The 27,126-nt window shown below is 39.2% G+C and overlaps 2 protein-coding genes across 4 annotated transcripts in view; one reads left to right on the plus strand and one right to left on the minus strand.

Annotated features, from left to right (window-relative positions):
• LOC127443011 (receptor-type tyrosine-protein phosphatase mu-like) overlaps positions 1–27,126 on the plus strand; it is a 384,365-nt gene that overhangs the window by 230,851 nt on the left and 126,388 nt on the right. For all 3 annotated transcript variants that reach the window (XM_051701475.1, XM_051701476.1, XM_051701477.1), the window contains exons 10-11: positions 4,251–4,452; positions 5,657–5,759. In XM_051701475.1, coding sequence (XP_051557435.1) covers positions 4,251–4,452; positions 5,657–5,759 — 305 coding nt within the window. The remainder of the gene's footprint in view (positions 1–4,250; positions 4,453–5,656; positions 5,760–27,126) is intronic.
• Positions 1–27,126, minus strand: part of LOC127443052 (yjeF N-terminal domain-containing 3-like) — a 479,510-nt gene that overhangs the window by 146,428 nt on the left and 305,956 nt on the right. The window lies entirely within an intron of this gene.

Consider the following 27,126-nt stretch of genomic DNA (forward strand, 5'->3'; position numbering starts at 1 on the left):
TTCGGCACCAATGGTACAGGGTAAAAGGGAAAGGAGGAGGTGAGAACCGGCTTGACAATATAAATAATAATTTAATGATTAACTTAAAGCAAAAGACATACAACACACACGCATACAGGGCAGCTGCCTGTTGCTCCCTCTCTCCGAACTGCCGCCTCTGGCCACCTTTATCCCTCTCGTCGTCTTGATTAGCCTAATTGGGGTGGGGCATGCGTCATCACGGCCTGGCCCTACCCTCCTCCTTGCCACACCCTCTAATCTCATTAATCTGTCAGTTCAAACAAAAACCATGTTAAAGAAATAAAACAGGTCTTCAGTGTTGGAAACGCCAGTATCTAAACTACTCTATCTGATTCAAAATGTCAAAAGTACAGGGGTTGGCACTCACTCCTGACCTAGGATGTTTAATACAGATATAACAGTCTACATGTTGCACAGTGTATGTCACGTGACATCTTACCTGTCTACTTTTCCACTCTTGATACAAGAGCAGCGAGTCATAGAAATAACACCACCGAAAAAGTCACATAACCAGCGAATGGGTAACAAGTGACTAAGTAAATCACTACACAATTGGACAAGTAGAGTCACAATGAGCAAGTAACAATACACAAAAAAGGGAGCTAACAGGAAAAGCTGTAATTGAACCAAAAGACTACAAACACATGAATTCATCCGGCTTTTAAAAGGTAGGAAGTGCCATCCATTGGTGGAGAGAGAGATGACATCATCAGGGTAGTGAAGATTAGCAGCTCAGAGAACAAATAACCAGAGACTGTGGGGTGGGGGGGGGGGCATGCATACACATACAATACATGCATAGGGACGTAACAGTTTACTTAAAATTACTGTGTAATCTCAACACAAACACTTTGAGTAGAAAGAAACTAGTTGAATTGGGTAAACCCAACAAAATTAAACATGTCAATGTAACTCAAATAAATGTATTTTATTTCTTTATGATCTAACTAGTGAAAGTGAATGTTAGCATGACAAATACATTCTGGTTGGAAGCGGTTAGCACCGCATTTACTCAACGAAGCAAGTATTTAATTTAATGTGAAACATCTACCTGTCCTCATTGTTAGCTCAAGCTCCACCCAAAACTCCAACATAACAGAAACTCTTCTAAATCTCAACATAACAAAACATTAAACACTAACAAGTACCCACTTTTATATTCCTCTCGCATAAAAACACATAAAATAACACTTAATTTTAACAATCGAGTCCTGTGCAAAAATGCTGGCAAATGGAAATTCCCTGCCTAGTTTTACCAATGCCACATTAACACCATGTAGTCCCAACTCAAACTGATTAAGTAAACTTACATTTTACACATTTAAATGGATTGAACTCAATGAAATCAAGTTGTGACGTTCTAGAATTGTGTTGCTTTAGTTTATTTTAAAGTAATTGAACAAGCAGCAAAAATCCTCTTTTTTTTTTTATTGAGTGTATTAAATAAACATGGTCATATCATCAGCAATCGCTTGACATAAATGTCCGGTATTATTACAACAAACCTTTTTCCTTTTCTTGAGGGACACCGTATCAAAATCAACAATCAGTAATGGTTATGGGGTCTAAATATTAATAATTATTTTTTTTTTAAGTATTTATTTTAAGCACAATTTACAATCATGTTTTTGTAAATCAAACCGCACATTTATGACTCTATATATATATATATAACTTTCTGTTGAAATTATGCATTGTGAAAAGCGATAAACAAATAACGCACAATTTCATTTGCTCGCCTTTTTCTTGTCTTGTCTTCGCTTCAAATTAAAACATTTGATTATCTAATCAAAACAGCAAATCACCACTAGGTGTCAGTGATTTTTTTTTATACTGTATATTTAGGTAGTATTTATTAATTATGTATTTATTTATTTACAAATATTAGTAATTACAATATTTAAAACTTTAAAAAAAATAAATAAATACAATTAAAAAAATCTGCCGATAATCAATGGTTCCAAAAGTAGCTATCGGCACAAATTGATTAGCAAAACTGAAATATCCGTCAACCTCAATCAGTGAGAACTCCTGAGCTGTGAAAGAGCAACTTATGAGCATTTCCGTAATGTCGTTTGCACTGGATGATGTCAATCAAATGTTGTTTTGGAATCTGAGTTGTTTTGTGAAAATAATTTGAAGCTAATAACAATACAGGGTTTATGAAAAATATCTCAATATCAAAAGGTTGCAAATCAAAAGCATTTCGAGTGCAACGCTTTATCAATGCATTTCATACAGCGTAATGACGACACCTCTCCAAATATGAGGAGCAAGACTCTTTTAAAATCCTGCCCTGATTCAACACAACCGCAGCCTGTATTATTGATTTCTTTCTTTAGCTGTTATGTCGGGTTATAATTGAAAAGGGCCTTGAAGCATTTCAGAGTCTAATTTGGTGGAACTCGAAGTCTTCTTGATTCATTTGGTTTGAGCAACACTAACGTTCATTTGTCAGCATTGTGAAATTATGATCCTGGTGGCATTAAAAATGCTTGTGGACATGATAAAACACTTGTGTTTGATTAATCTTTGGGGTGTCAAACTCTATTTTGTGCTGCAAGGGATTCTGTTTGAAATGCAAGTTGGGCCACTCATGTCAACTCAACCAGAGGTCCAATTTTGAATTTGATAAAAAAACTAATTCTGGTCAAATAAGTACATAAATGAAGATGAAAGCCAAAATATTAAATTCCATGGATGAATATTTACCGAGTAATCCACTATTTTATAGAGGGGGATCAAAATGGTAATTTTCACCTATGATTTTGGAGCAAAACCACTGGTCAGAAAAATAACTTTAGAAAGGTGTCAGCATTATTATTTTATTTTTACACTGAGATTTGTAGATCTGTTACTAACATCAGTTGACTTTAGCAATCCTTGTTGCATTATATGCCAATGGTGACAGTTCAAAAATGGGAAAAAGCACTTTTCGTGTTCTTTTTCCAAAGTTGGTGTGCATGTAACTCAAAAAGTATTACAGATATCATAATATCCTTTTATATGCTGGTTCAGAACAAACTTTTCTTTTGGTATCTTCATTTTTAAGGCCCTATATTGTTCAGTCCCAGAGATATGGGGCACTCAATGTGGCTCCATGAGTAAATTAGTTAGATTGTACCCTTTTCCCTCTGGCTTACTTATTAATATAAAGCCCAAGTTGTAAAATCAGTGGTCAAAAACCAAATGTGGGTCACTTTTCATTAAGCTGATACTTTTTGTCTTTTAAAGAGGAATGTCTGAAGTACAAATAATGTTGAAACTAGAACTGTATCTTGTATCAAAACAGTTGCATAGAATATACCAATTTTTAGCAATGTCTGAGTGCCAAAAATACACAGAAATGGTTAAGTTGAATGAATAAAGTTACATTTCTAGTTTCAGCATTATTTGTTCTTCAGACATTCCTCTTTAAATAGAATAAGTATCAGCTTTATACAATGTTACCCACATTTGGTTTTTCGACCATTGAATATGGGTAAAATTCAACAATTTGCACATGGAGCCTCATTGAGATCCACATATCTCTGGGAGTGAACCATATAGGGCCTTATAAATGAAGATACCAAAAGAAATGTTTGTTCTGAACCAGCATATAAAAGGATATTATGATATCTGTAATACTTTTTGAGTTACATGCACACCAACTTTGGAAAAAGAACACGAAAAGTGCTTTTTCCCATTTTTGAACTGTCACCATTGGCATATAATGCAACAAGGATTGCTAAAGTCAACTGATGTTAGTAACAGATCTACAAATCTCAGTGTAAAAATAAAATAATAATGCTGACACCTTTCTAAAGTTATTTTTCTGACCAGTGGTTTTGCGCCAAAATCATAGGTGAAAATTACCATTTTGATCCCCTCTATAAAATAGTGGATTACTCAGTAAATATTCATCCATGGCATTTAAAATTTTGGCTTTTATCTTCATTTATGTATTTTTTTCACCAAAAAAAAATTTGTGCTGGGGACCTCTGGTTGAGTTGATGGAATGATCTAGTTAACTTGTTTTAGGGACTTTTCAATATGAATTTTTTAACATGATTTCTGCTAAAGAAGCACAATTTCTCATACTGTGTTGGTCAGATTTTATTGGCGATTTGACATGTTATTGAAATGTAATTGTGGCGAACACTTTTGGAGAGTTCAGCCTTTCCCCATTAATGTAGAAGGAGCTGTATTTGAATCTTGATGTTTCAGTGAAGTTGTGTTTTGCTCCACAGATCTCATATAAAGCAGTCAGCTCATTCGATCCGGTCCTGGATCTCTCTAATCAGAGTGGAAAAGTTGTTAAACTTGGGAATGAAACCAGTCACGTGTTCCTTGGTCTTTATCCCGGATCCACATACTCCTTCACCCTCAGAGCGAGCACGGCGAAGGGATATGGGCCGCCCGCCATCACCCAAGCGACCACCAAGATCTCAGGTGTGCATCTCACAGGAAAAACCCTTCAAGAGTCCAGTAAGCAGACAGAAGAACCTGAGGTCAATCTGCTCAAGTAAACAATGGAAACAAGGCAACTCAGTAGTGCATGAATTGTCCCGTCAGGTCAGAATCCATGACCTTTGTCCATTGACTCGACGTGCCGCAGTGGCTTCAGGCTGTCTACACTGGACATTTACTTCATTATTATAATCTAATTGTTGCCACAAAATATTATTTAAATAAGTAGACCAGAGACCAGAAACATTGCGAGCTGGCTGTAATATACAGTTATTTAAATAGGTAATGAATAAAATTAATGGCAAAAAGAGTCACATGCATGATATTTGGAAAGTAATTTCAGGATAATAAAGTGGCAGCAGTAGCTCTGCAGGGCGTCAGCAAAATAACGAGCATCCATTTAGGCAGCGCCATGCAACATGACGAACGCTTCCAATGTAGACGATTTGCTTTCGGTGTACACAGGGTGTTAGATTACCTGTCTAGACCTCAAACCATGGACCCAAAACATACTCTACACAAGTACATGAACTAGGGTAGCCACCGTCCAGTAAAATACGGGATCGTCTCGTATTTAAAGATTAACTGTTTCATCCCGTATCGATTCAATACCGGCAGTGATTTGTCCTGTATTTAAGCTGGTCCGATAGCATCATGGCGAACTTTGATATTCGTTGGAATTTTCCAGGCCGGAGATCTCCAGGCAGGGGAAGGAATTTAAAAAATAGGGTGCGATTACTCCAGAAAGGGGTGGGTTTAATCCAAAAGGGGGCGTCACTTCCACATATGGTTAGAGTTAGGGAGAGGGTTAGGTTTGGGGCTCCCGCTCCTTTTTGGTGCTATATCCTTTTCAAAATTTTGGGTAGGTAAGGGACCGTCTGAAAAGTCCACACATTGTGCTAAAACTTTGGAGGGTGTGGTAAGGGACCATGTGAAAACAACAGCTGAGGTTTGTTACCGCCAAAAATGCAACAATGTACAATAAATATGTACTTGTGATGAGTTGGCCTGCATTTGAGTACTTGCATAGAGTTTGTTTCTGTCCCCTTTAATTGAAATAGCTGAAGTGATTTCAAAGGCAGAGTTATCATTTTAATTTTACCATTGATGCTACATTTTAATAATTCAGTGTTTGCTTGCTCTGGTGTGTGTGTGTGTGTGTGTGTGTGTGTGTGTGTGTGTACAGCTCCATCAATGCCAGCGTACGATCAGGAGACTCCTCTGAATCAGACAGACAGCACCGTAACAGTTGTGTTGAAGCCGGCTCAGAGCAGAGGAGCACCTGTCAGGTACCAGACATCAACACTCAACTCAATCCAAACATGTCTTGTGCAGTGTGTGTGTGTGAATAAATCCAGGACTCGAGTTGATGGGGGATGCGTGGATGCCATCCCTCTTGTTGTAAGAAATGGCAAACCACCATTCCTTCTTATCGTCCCCTTTACATTAATTATGTCATGTATTACTTATAACTAATCATGCAAGTAAAATAATTTAATTCTCTAGGTAAACAATAAATAACATACTTTTAAAAATGGTGATTACCCAAGCTGCATAGATTTAGGTTTAGAAATGTTTAGGGTTGCTAGCTATGTTAAGGTTAGGTTAGGGTTAGATGCAATCCCCCATTAGATGTAATCGGGTTAGGTGGGTTAGATGCAATCCCTCATTCAGATATTTACACTTGCACAGTTTGGAAATATTCTGCCAGTGTTATGCTTTATTTGCGCAATCTGGCAACCATGAGCGTGCAAGCTCTCTCTCTCCACTGCGAAAACCTGGAGGTGTTGTCTGTTTGATGTTTAGCGATGGGTTGACATGTACTTCCCAGTGTTCACATGAAACTTATGCAACTGAAGGTAAAGCAAGTTTTTGTCAGTTTCACGAACCTTAAAAAAAGGCCAAAAGAACAGTTCAAGGAAAACTTTTGACCTTCTTTAAAAAGAAGAGAACGGAAGGTAAGATATCTCTATGAATAATGATTTAGGACATTTTCAGTGACTTTAAAACATTCAAATATACTACAGTTATAACGTGTACATGTTTTTTACTTAAAACATTTTCAGGTTTTCGTCCTTAATACGCTTTTGTGTGTAGAATTACTTTCTTACACCACTGTTCAAGCATTGTGCAAATAAACAGCCCAAGCCACTGTTACACGAAATTCATCATAAAATACAACAGAGAGTAACAGGTGCATATTATGACCACATGTAGCTTTTGCACCATGAAAAAAAATGACAGATTACATAATCTACTGCTTCTTATGTGGATAGAACGAATCAGAAAATAATTTTTTATTTATATAATATGCAGCTCGGAGAAAATGGCAGCTGCAGTGACAGCTTTGTCTTTTCTACAATGCATATAATAAACAAATATAGCTGCAAGCAGCAATTACGGGGCCAAGCACCAAAATGGCAAACATTGCACAGCATTAACCACAACCTAAAGATCAAGCATGACATAAAGCACAAACACACACAACATTACACACTGGCTCACATTAGCTCAGAATGGATTTGAACCTACGACTTTCCGTTCAACAGGTAACTGCACCACAGAGCCAAAATATTGACAGTCACCAAAAGGACACTCCAAGCATGGAGCAATCGCAGCCAATCATTGTAGTCACCATAATCAACTTCGTATTCATGTAACTATACAACAAAATGAAAATCAAAATTTATTTGGAGAAAAGCCCAGCAACCATTTAGGAAGCCCAATGCAAAGATCTCCGTAACAACAAAAATTTTAACTGCATGATTTGAACCCACAACCTTTAAAACCATAAACCAGTGCTTAAACACACTGAGCCACTCAGTTGACCTATCGGGCTGATGGCAAAGAAACATCGCAAGGTTAGAGTCAGCACACAAGTGTAGATTATCTTTTGAACTATAGGTGGTGCTGTCTAAATACTTCTCAGATATTATCAAGACATGATGTTTATGATACATAAAAATTGTCTTTTAAATCTGACAATGCTTTTAAAAGATATATAATTTTAGATATATGATAAAAAGATATATTATTTTAGGGCATACGGATCAAAAGTTACAGCCCAAAATAGCCATTTTTTACATAATTTGACCCATATTTTGCATGTACCCTCATGTCATGGTCCTGATGAAGTACACCAAGTTTTGTTTTGACATGACAAACCGTTGCCGAGATACAGCCTCACACCAAGTTTTACATCAACCTTGTTAACTTTGCGCTGCTGTAACTTTTAAACACAGGTGAAAATCAACATTTTTTACTATCATTTCTGTGTGGCTCAGTCTGGAGGTTATTTTGAGCCATTATTTGGACAAATCAGACAAAGTTTGAAGGATGTGATAACCATGCTAAACAGACCATGTTCTTTTGAACTACATGTATTACTGTCTCCAAACTTCTCAATCTTTTCAAAAGATATCACTCCCATATACATCAGAAGAACAACACTTAGACAAAGAAGAGCAAGAAGTATACCTGCAAACAGAAATGATCTGTGATAAAACCTGCAGCTATTCAGTAAACATAATACAAAGATCTCCAGTACAATATAACATCAACTCTAACACAGAATCCAGGGCATACGGTTCAGAAGTTAAGGGCAAAAAAAAGCAATTTTTCACATTTTTCGACCCATAGGTGGCTCTGTCACGAAACTCTGCACGTGCCCTCAAACCATGATCCTCATGAAGCATACCAAGTTTCGTCTCGATAGGATAAAGGGTTGCCGAGATACAGATTCAAATCCATTTTCACATCAACCTCATTAACTTTGTGATGGTGTAACTTTTAAACAAAAGTGAAAATCTAAATTCCGAACAGTCATTTCTGTTCGGCTCGGTCTGGAGATTATTTTGAGCCATTGTTTGGGAAAATCAGACCAAGTTTGAAGGGTGTGAAAAGTTTAAACTGAATTCATCATAATACAAGATGGCGGACACTGTAATGGGCGGAGTTTTAATGTAAGGGGTCTGTTTGAATCATCAGGAGGAGTGTAATCAGACCAAACATTTTTATGTCTCTAGGACAAACGGTTCAAGAGAGATGCCCAATAGAAAAGTGAATGTTTGACATGGTGGTGGCGCTATAGAGTATGTCCTAGAGACCCCAAATTTGGTATGGGGGCTATTCATGACCACCCCTATCATTGTGCCAAATTTCAGAATTGTCCTATGTACGGTTCTATGGGCTGCCATAGACTCCCATTGGGGAGGAATAATAATAATAATAATACTAATGGATACAATAGGTGCCACAGCACCTTCGGTGCTTGGCCCCTAAAAAATACAAGAAACATGGAATATATAGAAAAAACATTTATTGCCAAAATAATGTATTTATTTATTTAGTACATGTTCCATCAGTCAAAATATTATTTTATGCCTAAGAAGTTTATAAGGATAATATTGTAATGGGATGGTATGCAGAAATCCCTGTCATGTGGCATGTGATGTGAGGTATGCACGAAGTAATAAATTCTCCTTCTAATGTTTGGCATGACAAATTATTACAGCGACCTCCCCGTTCTGGATGCATGCAATTTACATGCAACGGGATGAATGCATAATTTAGTGCAAAATGGACATGAATGACAGTTCTTTCTGAAGAAATGTTAAGTAAACAAATGAGTATTGGACGCTGTTTGCTAAAGCCTGCAAAAGATAAATCATCGGAGTTTACACTAAATATATATATATATATATTTTTTTTACAATTCGACCACTGAGTAAATCTCATTCTCTTCTCATAATGGCTCCATTTAGCTCCGAGCTCTCAGTTTATCTACACCTCCATTTCAAACTCACTTTTTATTTGTTTTTATTCCTTTATTGTTTGTGGATTCCTCAGAGTGAACGTCAGTCTTTGAAGCAGAGAACAAAGCGTGTGTGTGTGTGTGTGTGTGTGTGTGTGTCCCTGAAGCGCTTTCATGTGTTTCTCATGACTGTGTCACCGCGGCCACTGACCGTCCATGAAACTGCACTGCACTACCTGAAACCCAGTTTGTTGTTTCATCAGCTACTGGTTTGTCATTTCGTAAACATCATCATTCACTGTTACATGTTACATGAGAATCTTTAATAAGTGTAGGATAAAACTACAGCATCATCATGAGATTATTATGAAGGATGGATTTTATTTTGAGTGCCCATAACTGCAGCTCATTGTGAACTGTACATGACTGTGTAGTGCACAAATAACCGCAGTAAATTACAGTCATGTTTCGCGGAGTATTCTGTGCCTCTGACAAGCTCTGTGAGTTCAGGATTACACCGCCTGGTTTAAACAATTCAACCTCTGTTCATCATATAATCTTATCAAATCATGTTTTTAACTCACCGACATTCCCGAATAAAACAGAAAAATATGAAAATCAAGATTGGATTATTTTGATCCACGTTATTATATTTCTGCTGTACTGAAAACGATTCGTTCAGAAATCACGATTTAAAGCTTTAGAGGAGGTCACTGTTAATTATTACGTGGGTCATCTGTGTTGTTTAATGTGCAGAGATGCACACACTCTTATGTGATAAAACATGTGATTAGTGTTTGACACCGTAATGACTTCAGTGTCTCTTAAGGTCACTAGGGTCAGAGGTCAAACCATGGTGTTACGTGACATCAGCTGTAATAAAAATGCTGCTGATTAATTACACAAAGATGAAAAGAGCAGAAATATTAAAGTAACAGGGTTGGAAATCACCTGTTTTGAAATAAGAATGGGTTTAAACATAAAAGGTAAAAGAATGTGATGAGGAGGAGGGCGTGGCCGGGCCGTGATGGAGCACGGCCAGCGCTGAATCAGAAGATTCAGCCGGTTCAAAAGAGAGAGACACACGTGGCCATGCTGCACGTTAGTTTATGTTGGTTTTAAGTTTACTATTAAAGTTTATGTTTACTGTTCAGCTGGTTCCCGCCACCTCCTTGCCCGTCCTTCATGTGTTACAGTGGTGCCGAAACCTGGGAGGAAGGAGGGATGCCCTGTCGCGGAGTCCTCACCATTGCCATCTGCCAAGGGAGCAGCCATGGCCGTCTGCCTGGGGACAGAGGGGTCACTGCCGGCCGCCAAGAGCCGGAGGAACCACTGCCGTCCGCCGAGATGGGAAGGAGTGGTTCCGTCCGCCAGGGGCCGGAGGACTCACTGCCGTCCACTGGGGGAGGAGCGAGCTGGTGTCCACCAGAGGGCAGAGGAGCGGTTGAGGACCGGGCGACAGTGCATCCGGGCGCCGGCGAGCAAGTTCTTCTCTCTCTCTGGGTGTCTCCGCTTGCCCTTTCCCTCTCCCCACACCTCCCCTCATCTCTCCCCCCAGGTTCACAGGAGGCAGGGTGGGCCACTGGCTGACAGAACAGCCGGAAGAGCAGCGTCTCCCCCCCCAAGGAGGGGGAGGGAGTTAGTCAGACCGGTGGCGCCCTGGCCTGAATAGGGCGGGGGAGGAGTGTGACAAGGAGGAGGGCATGGCAGGGCCGTGATGATGCACGGCCAGCGCTGAATCAGCTGATCAGCTGGAGAGCGAGATAAGGGGTGGCCGGAGGCGCCGGTTCGAGAGAGAGAGAGAGATGCACGGGCCACGCTTCACGTTTGTTTATGTTGGTTTTATGTTTACCATTAAATGTATGTTTACTGTTCAGCTGGTTCCCACCTCCTCTTTGCCTGTCCTTTATGTGATACATGTATATAGGTGACTGTAACCCAAAATAAACACGCGTTACAACAGTGCTATGTAGAATTGCATTGAACAGGAAACTGAGGCTGCAGTGGGCACAGGCTCATCAAAACTGGACAGTAGACGATTGGAAAAACATCACCTGGTCTGACCAATCTGTATTTCTGCTAAGGTACACAAATGGATGGCCCACTGCAGCCTCAGCTTTTTGTTCTTGGCTGACAGAAGTGGAACCCGACGTGGTCTTCTGCTGCTGTAGCCCATCCGCCTCAAGGTTCGACATGTTGTGCATTCAAAGATGATATCCTGCTCACCACAAGTGTACAGAGCGGACCTACACAATAACAGGCAGATGGTTTTAATGTTGTGGCTGATCGGTGTATATATACTGTATATATATATATATATATATATATATATATATATATATATATATATATATATACAAATAAATGTACTGATATATAAAATAATATATGTTATTTTTGCAATTTTGTTTTGTGTTGCTAGTGGCACGGAAATGACTTGGTGATTTAGTGGTTATTAATCTGTCATGCTCCTTCATACCACAGATTTATTTTTGGATTTTGAGTATTATTGCGAGCAGAAGGACAACAAAGCCTTTTTTATGAGGATTACTGACAGAGAATTATCATGAAATCAGTATTATATTTCCTTTGTTGTGAACGAGTAATCAAACGCTCTGATTAGCTGCGGGAAAGTAATCTTCCCAGACGCTCGCGCTCACAACAACAGATGTTTGTCATTGATACACGCCTGAAGGAAACACATCAAATGAGTCAAGAAACACAACAAAAACAAAAAAGATTAAACAAAGAAGAAACAATAAAAACAGTTACTTCCTTCATCTCTGTTTACAAGATACCAGCCACCAGGAATAAGGAATTTATTTATTTATTTATTGGTAATTAGTAATCATAAACACAAATCCACCCACACACAGTAGTTTTACATTCATGTCTGGAGGGGACACGCGTGTGGTGTGTAGCGTTCACTTTGAGAGGATTACTGATTGGCTGCATAAACGCCTGAAGACGATTTCAACACTAAATCCATGTTTACAAGACCGCTGAGAGACGTGCCACCCTAAACACTCAGTCTCATCGGTTACGCTGTTCAGATGCGCCTGAGGCCAATGAGTCGACAAAAGCCACGCTAATAAATTACACAAACACACAGCTGTCGTGTTCATTTAGAGTGTACGACCATATGACAGCCGTTGTCCTGCCGGTTTGATTTCTTTAAGTCATTGACGAGGTTTAGATGTTCAGTTTGTTTTCTTATCACTCTCTCTTTCCCCCGTCAAATCCATGAACGATCCAGTAAACCCCAAAATGAAAATTCTGTTATCATTTATTCACCCTCATGTTGTTCCAAACATTTATGACTTTCTTTATTCTGTGGAATGCAAAAGGAGAGGTTTAGCAGAATTTTCACGCTGCGCTTTTCCATACAATGAAGGCACACAGTGATAAGAGGGTGTGATGAGGAGGAGGGCGGGGCCAGGCCGTGACTATGCACGCCTGACCCCCATTGGGCTAATCAGCCGAGGAGAGGGATAAGTGCAGCGGGAAGCGGCAGTGCGAGAGAGAGAGAGAGCCACACTGCTGCCGTGTGTGCGTTTGTGTTGTGTGTCTTTTTGTTTCATTAAATATTATTTTGACCGTTCAGCTGGGTCCCCCCGCCTCCTTTCCCATTTTAACTGTGTTATATTGGTGCCAAAACCCGGGAAGGAGGAGGGATGCGCCGTTGTGGAGTCCTCGCCACTGCCAACTGCCCAAAGGAGCAGCCGCAGCCGTCCGCTGGGGGACGGAGGAACGGCCGCCGTCCGCGAGGGGAGGAGGGGCTCACTGCTGGCCGTCTGGAGTGGCGGAGCAGCTACCAGGGGCGGAAGAGTTCCCTACCGGCCACCAAAACACGGAGGGGCGTTCCATCCGCCGGGGGACGGAGGAGTTGCTGCCGACCACTTGGACGCGGAGGAACGGCCACCGTCCGCGAGGGGAGGCTCGCTGCCGGCTGCCTGGAGCGGTGGAGCCACTGCAAGGGGCGGAGGAGTTACCTATTGGCCGGCAAAACGCGAAGGGGCATTCCATCTGCCAGGGGTCGGAGGACTTGCTCCGGTCGCCTGGGGAGGAGTGGCTGTCATCCGCCAGAGGGTGGAGGAGTGTCTGGGAACCGGCGAGCAAGTTTTTTTTTTTTTTTTTCAAAATAATATTTAATGAAACAAAAATACAACACAAACACACACACGACAGCTGCGTGTGGCTCTCTCTCTCTCGAACTGCCACGTCCCGCTGCACTTATCCCTCTCCTCGGCTGATTAGCCCGATTGGGGGCCGGGCGTGCTTAGTCTCAGCCTGGCCCCGCCCTCCTCCTCATCACATGGGATCACAAACTTCAAAATGGATAAAAAAGTGTCATAAAAGTAGTCCATATCACTCGTGCATTATATTCCAAGTCTTGTGAAGTCATACAATAGTTTTGTGTGAGGAACAGACCCAAATTTAAATCATTATTCACTGACAATCTTCCCCTTTGCCATACCGCCACCAGGTTATGTGAACTGCTCATTCATTTTGACTTGGAGGCACATTTTGAATTTGATGCACTGAAGTTTAAAAGACAGCATTTGAACGATTGTATCTTCACTCATACAACATAATTATATAGTCACACTTAGACTTTACTTCTTGATATAGTGCATAAAACTTAAAAACGTTTTCTAGGTCAGAGTGACCCAAACTGATGCACGAGTCACTTATTTACACAATATTTGTTTACACATATTGTACATATTTGCACAATTTTTGAAAACAGAAAAATGCATATTATTCATTTATTAGGTTAAATAATAGGCATGTTATTCGGCAGTGCCGTTAATTTCGAAATCAGTATATCTCTGGTCATGTCACATAATCGATATTCACAAGCAAAACTGTTTTCTAATGTTGAAGGAGTTCTAATATATAATCACATGGCTTAAAATGTCAGAACGGAGTGTCCATGAAGCAAAGATGAAGGCAGATTTCAGGTCGTGTACTTCTGAGGGGTCATGCGCTGGTCGAGTGACTGCGATTGAGATGAATGTGAATACTAACAGATAGAGTAGTGCACCTTTACTTCTTCAGAGCAGATTATCAGAAATGATTTCTGGTGTGTTTACATGAGCGTTTGTATTCTGAACACAACTGGCTGTTATCGTTGTTTCATAGAGAGATTTCATATTAAAGACAGATCAGTGTTTGTGTCTCATTTGTCTTTGTTAGTGCTCTTAAAAATGGAGAGAGAGAGAGACATCGTTTAGCATTTCAAAAATAAAATATAGCCGAACACGTCAATTATCAGGGTCTAAGCAGTGTGAAAAAGTGGAGAAAATGGCCAAATTTGTCAAATATAAAGTGGCAAAGCAACTTCATTTCTAAGTACTACTACTTTGTATCCGCCATTCTAAGCTTTCAGAAAAACCTTCTTTTTCAAACTCCTCCTAGTCTGTTTGGTCCGATTTCATGCCCGATTTTGCTTGCATCATCTAGAGACCCTTGTAACAAAAAGTTATCAAAAATAAATTTGATTCGTCAAATCGTTCAGAAAATATAAGCCAATTAATTTTTTGTCTGTGGTCCAATTCGCTTATGAACTTACATCTTTTGAACAATTTTCAATATTGCAAAAAAATGATGCACATTTTGGGCAAATTGGACCAACAGTCTAGGAGGAGATATGTGTTTTGTCCCGCTTGATTCAGGGAATCATAAAAAATTAGTTTCGGGGGGCCTGGGTATCTCAGCGAGTATTGACGCTGACTACCATACCTGGAGTCGCGAGTTTGAATCCAGGGTGTGCTGAGTGACTCCAGCCAGGTCTCCTAAGCAACCAAATTGGCCCGGTTGCTAGGGAGGGTAGAGTCACATGGGGTAACCTCCTCGTGGTCGCTATAATGTGGTTCGTTCTCGGTGGGGCGTGTGGTGAGTTGTGCGTGGATGCCGCGGAGAATAGTGTGAAGCCTCCACATGCGCTACGTTTCCGCGGTAACGCGCTCAACAAGTCATGTGATAAGATGCGTGGACTGACGGTCTCAGACGCGGAGGCAACTGAGATTCGTCCTCTGCCACCCGGATTGAGGCGAGTCACTACACCACCACGAGGACTTAGAGCGCATTGGGAATTTGGCATTCCAAATTGGGGAGAAAAAGGGGAGGAAAAAAATAATAATAATAATTTTGATTCTAGTCCATGTGGTTGCGCAGATATCAGCGAAAAGTGCGTACTGTAGCGCCACCTAGGGTTGGTTGGGGGGGTATATGTGCGCACCTGAGTAGTGGGGGTATTTGGGACCATCCTGACAAATTTGGTGTGTCTAGACACTTTTAGGGCAGAAAAAGAAGAAGAGAAAAAATTATTACAAATACAATAGGTTCCTAGTACCTAATTAGCATTTAGGGTCATAGACAAATAAGGTTGTCCGAGGCATAGAAATTTAAAATCTTTTTAAAAATATAGTTTAAAACACATTTGTCAAATTTGTTGAAATGTCTCCAATTTGGTTTCGTCAATTAAAAAAAAAAAAAAAACATTTATAGCATTTTCTACAGAAAAATGTATTTAATGAATGTAAAGATGTAATGTGGACTTGTAAGGGACTAGTTACGCACTTGTTTATAATTATAAGGTATTTATTAAGCCTTTATTGGCTGATTAGCCTTGCCTAATAGCCTCTTTGCATTTCTTTTTTCCTAAAAATGGACTTATTAGGTAAAAGCAAAAGATACAATAGCTTGTAAGGTGCAAAATAAATCCTTTATAGGTTCTTATAACACTGTGTGAATGTGCAGCTTATAAGTATAAAATAAATATAGAAATCAGAGACTTTTTGTTGCTTGGTGTGAATAGCAACAAAAAGCATCTTCTTTGCATTAAGTACAAATAGTGTCAGATGCTACTTGCACCCCTAATTAAATACTACTATACAGTATAGGGGCATCAACATGTTTATTGTGTTTATTTAGAGTCCCACAGACACCCTAAACCTAACCCTAACCTTCCCCGCTTTGTTGAAATACTGTATGCATTCTATGTATTGTATACTTATAAGCCGCACATTCCCAGTGTAATAAGAATCTATAAAGGATGTCATCTGCATCATATTAGCTACTGAAATGTTTTAGTTTTAGCTAATAAATTCATGGCTATGACAAAGGCAAATGTAAAGGGGCTATAAAGCAAGAATAAGAAATCAGCCAATAAAGGTTTAATAAATACTTTATAATGCTATAACTAGTCACTTACACATGTAATTATTAGTCATGCATAACTGGCTAATTTCTGATCCCTAAAATAAAGTGTTACTGTATTAAAATACGTGCACCTTGAATACATGATAGTGTACACAACTTAATCATTCATTTCAAAGGAGTTTTCAAAAACATTTTTCAAAGTAAAAAAAAAATATTTTTTGATAAGCATCATGTATCATTGAGAAAAGAATATCAGTAAGTTTTCTCAGGGTTATACCGAATAACCTGAACAAAATGTGCCTTTTCATAAAAAAATATCTGATATTTTTTCAGATTTCAGACAGTCATGAGGGACTAAAGGGCTCCTCTCTCATGTGGTGTAACCTACAAGCTGGTTACAGAATTGTTTCACTGCTTTTTTACATGTATTTTTATTAAGACATTTTAATAAAAGATTATTCTGCACTACTCTTACCAAAATATTATTTTTCAAGAATTTCAGCTTATAATGAGGATTTTATTTTGCTGTCTCTGGACAGTTACACTACATGAATTTTTTTTTTACTTTAAGCCCCATAAAAATATCAGAATGATGTTGAACTCAGAAGTTGAAAACATATTGATCATAGAAGAGGTGAATTCTAGTAATTGTTGTTGAGTTGCATTTGTAATGTATTTTTGAATAATTTAATATAGCTGGACAAAAAGTAAGCATCATGTCATTGAACCATCAAAGACTAAAGAGAGAAAGACAGGTTAGTAAAGTGATCAGATATAAAGCCCTCATCATACGGGTGGACCACTAGCTCAATGATTAGCACTAACAGAGAGAGAGATAGACTGTATCTGAATCACACCATCACTCTGGCAGGTCGATGTCGAGTCAGTCCTGTATAATTGTTTTCTGTGGCTCTGGGTGTCTGGCCAGACTGACAGACTTTAATTGGTGTCAGTGAATCTTCCTGAATCCAGATCAACCACAGGAGCTGCTCAGAGCTCAAACGAGACACCCGTGTGTCTCCGGGTTCAATCACAGACCGACGATTCAGAATCAGCGAGTCATTTATGCACTGACGTTTTTGTCCTGTGGAGGTGTTCGTTTGGTGATGTTTCTCCTCGACTAGTCGAAGAGTTTTGATGATTTGGATATGAAGTTCTTTATTTACTTTCTGTGATTTATAACTTTGCATGTAGTATAAACATAGGTTTTGTTCACCGGAGGTGCTTTAGTTCAGGAGAAAAAAGTTCTGCATTTTCCATTGTATAATTTAGGCTTAAGAGAGCGAAAATCAATAGTTTTTTAAATAAATACTGTCACGTTTATTATAGAGGTTGACCGATAGTTGATTTTGCCGATACTGATAACTAAGGTGATAACCGATTATTCGGCCGATAGTTTTTAAAATCTATTTATAGAATATCTATCTATCTATCTATCTATCTATCTATATATATATATACTTTCTTTGCCATGGTGGGCAAAGACAAAGAGTCCAAAATGTATAAAATCCCAGCTGCAGTTTTTTGTTCAACCAAAATCATATACCAATAATAACCTTTTTGATTTGGTACGTTAATAAACGAATAAACTAGAGGTAGACCGATATATCTGGAACTATCGGTTATCGGCAAAAATCTATGTCAATAGGTGCCAATAGTTTTTGCATTATTTTGTCATTTCAAAATAAAGTCCCCAGTGTGTTTTGGGCTTGTTTATACACACTGGGGACTTTTATTTTGAAATGACATTTTTTGCCAATAACCGATAGTTCCAAAAAGCACCTAACGGCAAAACCGATATATCGGTCTACTTCTAGTTTATTCGCTTTATTGCTCAGATGTTGCTGTCTCACATGGCTCAGGAGACTGAGCAATGATGTTTTATTGAAGTATCAACTTTAAACTCCCTAAGGTAAATAAATGTTTACCTTAAGTGTAAATAAATGTAAGGTGAAATAAAATGGAGTTATATATTATAAAGCTCAGCAGTTGCTCTTTGGATGCTTAGTTATGTGTCGTAGAAGTATCAGCTTCGTCTCAGATGATTTTAGGAGGAATAATATAGTCACAAATGAGTCAATTGTTGTCATCCAGATCATCTGGAATTGGCAAAATAAACTGCTGATTGCAGGCTTTGGGATCTTGGCAAATCTAAGCAGAGTTTGAGACATTGTTGAGATCTCTTCTGAAACTCTAGAGTAGACGTGTGAGATTACTGGAGTCTTTTATGCACAAGTAACATCAGGAGACTTCAGCAAAAGACAGCATTGATGTCCTAGAGACTATTCCTCCTCTCTCTTTGTAAATAAACTCTCGCTCTCTCTCATGTTTATTCTCATTTCTTTCATCCGCACTCTCAACTGTGTGACTTTGCTGTCCGGTTGTCCTGCTGATCGAGGGTTTAATTCATTCGTTTCGGATCTCCACATGCGACTGTGTGATACTGCTGCAGTTGATGTCAGTTTGCGAGAGATTTTAGTCGAGACCGCAACAACTCGAGAACTTCCTGTGAGAACGGTTTGATATGATCGATGCAGACATCTCATCAGAGCTCCTTAATTACACATTAGCTCCATATTTCTCCTACAGATGGTGTGTAAACAAGCTCGTTAAACATCATTATACTCCTCGTAATTGTACATTTAGGTCCTAAAGTTTACGTGACACCCCAGAGTCAATATTACACTAGTTTCAGTGCTAGTAATTAGTACTGTGCTAATACTGGAAAACGCTTTTTTGATCTGACAAGCTCTAATCTGATTGTCTGATCACTAGTCACTGGATTTGGCCAAGTTTGTGCCATTGGATGTTTAAAAGATATTTGGAGTTTTGTTTTAGACACTTAATAGTCAAGTGTCATTGGCTCGTGTTTCTTGTGAGCGATTGCAACATTCTAATGTTTGAATGTTTTTAATGGGATGTGAGAGGAAGAAACCTTCAGTTTAACTCTGTTCCTCACACGGAGATGACTTGAGAGGACTCTGAATGCAGCAAGGAATACATTTATAGTGCTTTTTGTCATAAATTATTGCGACTGTACTTGTATCTGCTTGTTATGTCTTTTATATTGTTGAGAATTGATTAGGTTTAGGCATAGGGGTGCACTTATGTATTCAAAAATATCTATATAATTGTGTAATGTAACCTGTCACATGTTTTATGTTGTGTATAAGTGGGTAGGTTTAGGGTGGGGTTGTGTTAGGGGACCTTAAATGTGGATATGATAGTATAATGCAATTAAACTGTTGTATATGTAAGGTATAATCCACGGCTAAGTTAAACGATTTTCATGCACAACGTGGCAAAGAACCACCTGATGTGAAGTGCATTAAAATTGTTTAACACACACCTAAGTGTGCATTATCAGATTCAGATTTCTTTATTGTCATTGTAACAAAATTACAACAAAATTGTGTATGGCTCGGTCCAAATAGCAGCTAATGAAACACAGTACGTAATAAATCCATTGATATATAAACAAGATAGAAGTTAGGATAAAAGTCAAGATAAGAGACTGTTGTAATCATTAAAGTGCATAAGTAAATAAATAAAGTCAACAAGTAAGGCCGCGCATCTTATCACGTGGCTTGTTGAGCGCGTTACCGCGGAGACGTAGCGCGTGTGGAGGCTTCACGGTATTCTCCGCGGCATCCACGTACAACTCACCACACGCCCCACCGAGAGCGAGAACCACATTATAGCGACCACGAGGAGGTTACCCCATGTGACTCTAACCTCCCTAGCAACCGGGCCAATTTGGTTGCTTAGGAGACCTGGCTGGAGTCACTCAGCCCACCCTGGATTCAAACTCGTGACTCCAGGTGTGATGGTCAGTGTCAATACTCGCTGAGATACCCAGACCCACCCCCATGTTCTGTTTTCTTGAACCTTCTGAAGTCCACAATGATCTCTTTTGTTTATGTGGTGTTGAGGGTCAAGTTGTTGACCCTACACCATCGGGCAAGATGGCACACCTCCTCCCTGTACGCTGTCTCATCATTGTCTGATATCAGTCCCACCATGATGGTGCCATCTGCAAATTTAATTATGGTATTGGAGGAGTGGGTGGGGGTAGTCATGCGTGAACAGGGAGAAGAGAGCTGGACATGATTATGTTGGAGGATGTGTAGTCTCCAATCCTGACATTCTGTGGTCTGTTTGTTAAAAAAGTCTCAAATCCATGTGCAGAGAGAGGGGCTGAGGCTGAGGTTGCTGACTTTTGTAACCAATTTATATGGTATTATAGTATTGAAGGCAGAGCTAAAATCAATAAAAAGCATCCTTACATATGTGTTCTGGTGCTCCAGATGTGTCAGGGCTTTATGCAGTGCAATTGAAACTGCATCCTCCTTGATCTATTGGCTCGGTAGGCGAACTGATGATGGACAAGGTCGAGGGTCACTTGCCAGCATTAATTAATTAAAGCTGTCATTGAGTTTTGCAGTGATTATTTGGACTGGAAGAATGTATAATTTTATCTATGGGTTGTTAGATCTAGAGTTCTGCCGGTTCTAAATCAGACGCAGAGGTAAAGTAGTGCGATAAGATGACATATATATGAATAAATGTGAATTTAAATGCACAATCCTGAAATAATAATAGCCACTTAATGTAGATTAATGTAGAAGGCTTGGCACTCATAAGATTTCTATTCTTTGTTATTTTTACATTTAATGAGGAAAAACCAGCGTTACAGAAGTGACAGTAAAAGTGGCACTTGCATTATGAGGGGGAAACCATCCAAAACGCTTTGAAACCTGCAAACTTTGACCTCTGAGACATCGGTATTTGGGGTGTAAAAATGCACTGATGCATCGCGGTGCTGCGATCTTTCAAAGAAATTTCGATGCATCGATTATGGAATTTAAAAAGCCTCCATTTAGCCGCCTCGTGCCTCTCTCCCTGTCCCAAACTGAATAGGGAACTCGGTTACCACATCACATGTAACCACCTTTACACACTACTAATAGACAGTTTAATCGATGACACTGCTCGATTTAAACATGGCTCATATCTGCCTGCACATGACATTTCATCGTTAATTATTGGTGCAATATCTTAATGTTACATGGTATGCAAATCTATTACGCTTATTTAACTGTTTACCATCTATTTGTGTGTGTTTGCATCAAGTTATTATGTTGCATCAGACATTGTTATTCTTTATTAGTATCGGGTATCTATTATGCATGTAACATATCTATATATACCACATTATGTCTATATGTAACATATTAATGATATCAATAGTGCATATCATGTAAAGCATTTTTTGTTAATATGGTGCATTTCTGTTGCTGTCTAAATTCCGAATGTTCAGTAAAAACGTTGAATCTTTTTACAGCATATTTTTTGAAAATAATTATGAATCATTCCAAAATAATCGAATCGTGACCAAATTTCAGATTTCACGAGTCATTGTAATCGTTAGGTAAAGAATCGTAATCAAATCTAATCTTTGTCAGAGCAAATCGTCACACCCCTAATCAGTATTGTATCCATTAAGGCTGCATGATTGATTGAATTAAGAATGAAATCATGATATAGCCTTGCACAATTACTAAACGGCAAAAAGCTGGGTTTTATAAAACAGTCTGAATTCAGTGCTTCAGTTAGCACTGCGTGAGCAAGCGGCGCCCTCTAACGGTACATGCTGAGCAGTTCAGCATTATTAGATGATGTTTATCATATTACAATTCAAACTGTCTTGCCTCATTTTGCCAAACAGCGAAAGATGGATTTAATGGGTCCTAGTTTCCTTCTCTCCACTTCCATGCAAAACAGCTGAATGTCAAATCATACTTTACTTACAAACCTTACGGGTGTGTAGCAAAGTGCATGTGCATTTCTAATTTTCTCCAGGTCGGACTCAGTAATACTGGGCTGATGAACACTGGTGTCTCTTCAGTTTTTCTGTAGCGCACCACAGTTGATTTAATGGCGTATTTTGTGATGTGATGGTTATTCCCACCTCTGAGACTCATCAGACTTGATGCACTATATTCACATTGATGCTGCGGTGACGTCTTCATCATTCACATTTTTCACATTTATGCATTTATGCATTTGGCAGACGCTTTAAACCAAAGTGACTTACAGTGCACTTATTACAGGGACAATCCCCCTGGTGCAACCTGAAGTGCATTGCTCAAGGACACAATGGTGGTGGCTGTGGTGATCGAACCAGCAACCTCCGGTTACCAGTAAGCCACCACTACTCCACTGCCCCGGAATGACACACAAAAAACAAAACAAACTGTGATTGGTTGCTTGTCAGACAAACGGTCTCTTTAGTTGGTTTTTGTATAGTTTAGCTAAAAGTCAAATGTCCGAGTACAGGAGACTAATCACTTGTTTAAATGGTGACATTAAAACACCCTTCAAACTTGCTGTGGTCTCTTTGTTGGTAAAGTTTCCTGTTTACTTTGGTTGTTTGTGTTGTTGTTGTTTTGGTCGACCGGTTGCTGTCACGCTGAATTAAGCTGATGACTAAAGGAGAGTCCGGTCACATTCAGCTCTCGTGAGCTCAGAGAGAGGTGACATCAGTGCCATGATGACAAGATATATAATAACTGCAATAACTGCACCTCAACAACACGACTCAGGCAATTAAACAGCTGCGTTTAAGGGAATAAATAACACAGCATATTATGAGTATAAACATCAGGTATAAGCATGGAATAATCAGCCTCTGTTGTATTGGTAATAATAAAGTGTGACTGCTGTGTGCATTTTCCATTCCCCTTTTTGATTTGTAACAGTAGCACCTAATAAACATGCAAAACAAAACAAAATTCATAGACCAAATAGTTATTCTAAAAATGTATGTCAACATATGTGGACAGCGGGACCATGTTGTGAAATTGTCCAGGAGTGTTGGTTATTCATATTTTTGAGACGTTACAGACATTACATCATAAATTAGCATAATTAATTCAGATTCAAAGTAATGTCCAGCATCATCCAATCACTGCCAACCATGTTAAAATAAAATGATACATTATAAATTCTGAATCTATGTACTGATTATCATTGTCACATGTCTGTCAAACATGTTGAGTGATCCAAACATCATCTGCAGCCTGAAACTGAACTTTTGATCAGATTTTAGGAGTGAATGCACTTAACTGCATAGAGAGCTATAGGATGCTCCCTTGCTCCCTATTTAGTGAATGACTTAACCTCCAGTGTGCTGTCTGTCTGCACTGGTCTCAGAACAGTTTGAAATGCACCTTATTTTCATCCTAACTCCATATAAAGCTTCTGAAAGCAACAAGAATTGACCCATTTATTCTCAGTGTGATAATACACAGTAAATATTGGATATTCTAGGGAAAATGAGGCTATAGTCCACATAAGTGGTCATTGTGTTTAACAGTGTGGCGTTTCGCAATAAATCAATACATTTTTTAAAATGGCATATTGGATGAAACTAGAGACTCTAATCTTTTGACTCAAACAGGTTTAAATGTAAAAACTCAATGAGGTTTCTTACCAGATGTAGTTTTGTTGGCGTTTCTCCCAAAGACAAACTCAGCTGAGATTGCCGCCATGTTGTTCTGTCACATGACTTAGTGCGTCATAAGTTTAACCCTTTACTGACAGCACAGAGTTTCCTGAACTGAGATCAGTTCGTATAAATGAAATTAGATTATGCATAGCCTATACCGAAGCCAAAAATGTAATGTCACGCACATGTCAAGACCTTCTCCTTTTCTCCTCTTAAAAGAAGCTGAATTTATGCCAGTAATAAGTGGTGTGATGGGCAAAGACCTCAGTTTCCACAGTAACAGAAGGTAGAGGGACATTATGGGGATCAGATGTGGAAATTGGTTCCCGTGACGCCCACGTCTAGGTCTTATCCCATTGCAGCTGCTGTAGGACACACACACAGATCACATTATACCACTCTGGATGTGTTTAAAGCTTGTTGACCTGCATTTTGGAACATGAATATGAAAAGCATTTATTGACTTTGTACAATCTCACACACTGGTATGCAGATTTAATTTTATGTGACAAAGAAATATGATCTTATACATCTGACACATACAAATTATACAAATAGACCGTATGTCTTGATGTACACAATCTATATACAAAGCAACTGATGCTGCCTTAAATTTAAATAGTTTGTTAAAAAAAATGCAAAAAAAAAAATTATTGTCATAACTGTTATGTGAAAAAATTATATAAAATTTACATTGTAAAGTAGTCATAGATCATGGTAGAACCAAGTTTTACTGCCTTTAATAAAAAATGTAAAAAAAATGTAAAAAATCATTGTATGCTTTTATTTTAATGTAATTTTATTAAGCTCATTTCCCCCAAAAATTATCAATGTAATTTCCATTTCTGTTATGTGGGAAAATAAAATATTAGCGTGGCAGGGAGGAGAACGGGGCTGGGTCGTGATGCTGCACACCCGGCCCCTAATCAGGCTAATCAAGCCTTCGAGAGGGATAAAGACAACCGGTGGCGGCAGTTCGAGAGAGAGAGAGAGAGTTACGGGCAGCTGCCCTGCATGTGTTTGTGATGTATGTATTTTGCTTTAAGTTAATCATTCAAAAACGTACTCGCCGGTTCTCGGATATGCTGTAGTCTGGTCCTCAGCCACTCCTCCACCCTCCAGTGGACGACAGCCGTGCCTCCCCGGGCGGATCGGAGGCAGTCCTCCAGCCCCTGGTGGACGGAACGCCCCGCCGTGTTTTCGGTGGACGGCAGCGGTTCTCCCACTCCAGGCGGTCGGCCAGGAGCCCCTCCCTGCTTGCGGTCGGCGGTCCTCTCTTGACCCCGCCTTGTTTCAGCGGCTCTTAGGGGGTCTCCTCCACCCCTGGCAGTGGCCCTGACTGCTCCAGGTGGTCGGCTAGGAGCCCCTCCTCCCCTCACGGTTGGCGGCCTTTCCTCCGCTCTCAGGCGGCCGGGCTCCTCCGTCCCCTGGCGGATGGCAGCGGCTGCTCCGGTGGGGTGGATGGTAGTGGGGAGGACTCTACTACGGCGCATCCCTCCTCCTTCCCGGATTTCAGCACCAGTGTAACAAAGTAAAAGGGAAAGGAGGAGGCGAGAACCGGCTTGACAATATAAATAATAGTTTAATAATAAACTTAAAACAAAAAGACACAAACATAAACACATGCAGGGCAGCTGCCCGTAACACTCTCTTTATCCCTCTCGTGGGCTTGATTAGCCTGATTAGGGGCCGGGTGTGCAGCATCACGACCCGGCCCCGCCCTCCTCCCTGCCACAATTATTTAAATGGAAAATTATTTATACATCATGCAAGAATTTGTTTTACTGCCTTGAATAAAAATAAGTAAATAATACCTTCATGGCAGTATTTAAAAAAAAAAAAAATTACAGTATTATAAAGCAATGAGAATCTAATAAGAATTGCTAGGATTAACAGCTGAATTACATTTTTTGCAGTTTTTGTATGTAAAGAGAATTACAAAAAAAAAAAAAAAAAAAACAACACTTTAACATGAATTAAAAAAAAACATTTAATGACAATTTAAACAAAAATGTTGCAAAAATCTTAATAGATAATTTCTTATTTCTTTCATTTGATTTTGGGATGAAAATTAGCTGGACATGTTCTTGCCAGGTTTCATCAGTATAAAGCTTCAGTGAGGTCCTGATTTGCCCTTTGACCGCTGAACTTTCACCTCAATAAACTCAATGTCTCACCTGTACTGTGTCTCACTGGGCTTAATCATTTATCACATCAAACTTCATCTGCAAACACAAGGACCTGAGAGAGAGAGCATCTTTTTTTAACCCAGTTGGCCACAGGATATGAGAACGCTGATGTCTGTTTGACAGTTCTCGCACAGTCACATCTCATCATAAAGTCTTATTATTTTGGTCAAGAACCACCCACTTTCACAGGAAGTATAGGGTCGTTTTTATCCGTAATCGACACCACAATTATTCATCGACATGCAACAAATCCGACAGCTCAATTAAAAAACGATTGAGGAAGTCAGCATTAATATGGCAAGCCCTTTCGACATTTAATCAAGTGCAGGATAGAATTAATTACATTTTCACTAGTTAAAATGCTCTTTCTTGAGATCAGGAATCAAATTACTACTACTGAAAATAACTTGCATTTTATTTAATACATTAGCACTTGTAAAAATGTTATTGAAAAAGTTATTGATATCAAAATGACGTCATCAAATGATGGAGAAAGGACCTTTTAACACTGTTTGTTGTAAGAAACAGGCCCAGATGGGACTTGTACTTTGCAGCCTCTGTAAGGCACATTTTAATTACCACAGAAGCACATCAAGTCTTAACTATCATGAAAATACAGAATGAGATGTTTTTGCGTGCAAGCGCTTTTCATGTGGAGTTCAAAGTGACGCTTGATTCTGGTGTTGACGCCCTGACGCGAATTCACAAATGAATATCGGGAAACGTTTAATGTACTTGAATTGGAGATATTTTAGTGCATTTCTATCTTTATACTGCGGAAGACTTTGTTTGGAAATTGTTAATAAAGCATTATATTGTTACATATTGTTTTCTTTGCTAAGATGGAAATAAATGCATTTTGACAGGAAAATAAGTAAATGTAGTTCTTTCAATGAGTCAAATTCATGCACTTTCAAAATCTACGATTATTCGCAATTAACTATGGAAAAATTATGCGTTTTAAAATGATCGACTGACAGCACTAATAATTATTGATATCTGAAACTGCTTTTTTTACAAGCAGAATTTTGCAATGC

Source organism: Myxocyprinus asiaticus, chromosome 6 (genome assembly GCF_019703515.2).
Source record: "Myxocyprinus asiaticus isolate MX2 ecotype Aquarium Trade chromosome 6, UBuf_Myxa_2, whole genome shotgun sequence".
Classification (NCBI taxonomy): domain Eukaryota; kingdom Metazoa; phylum Chordata; class Actinopteri; order Cypriniformes; family Catostomidae; genus Myxocyprinus; species Myxocyprinus asiaticus.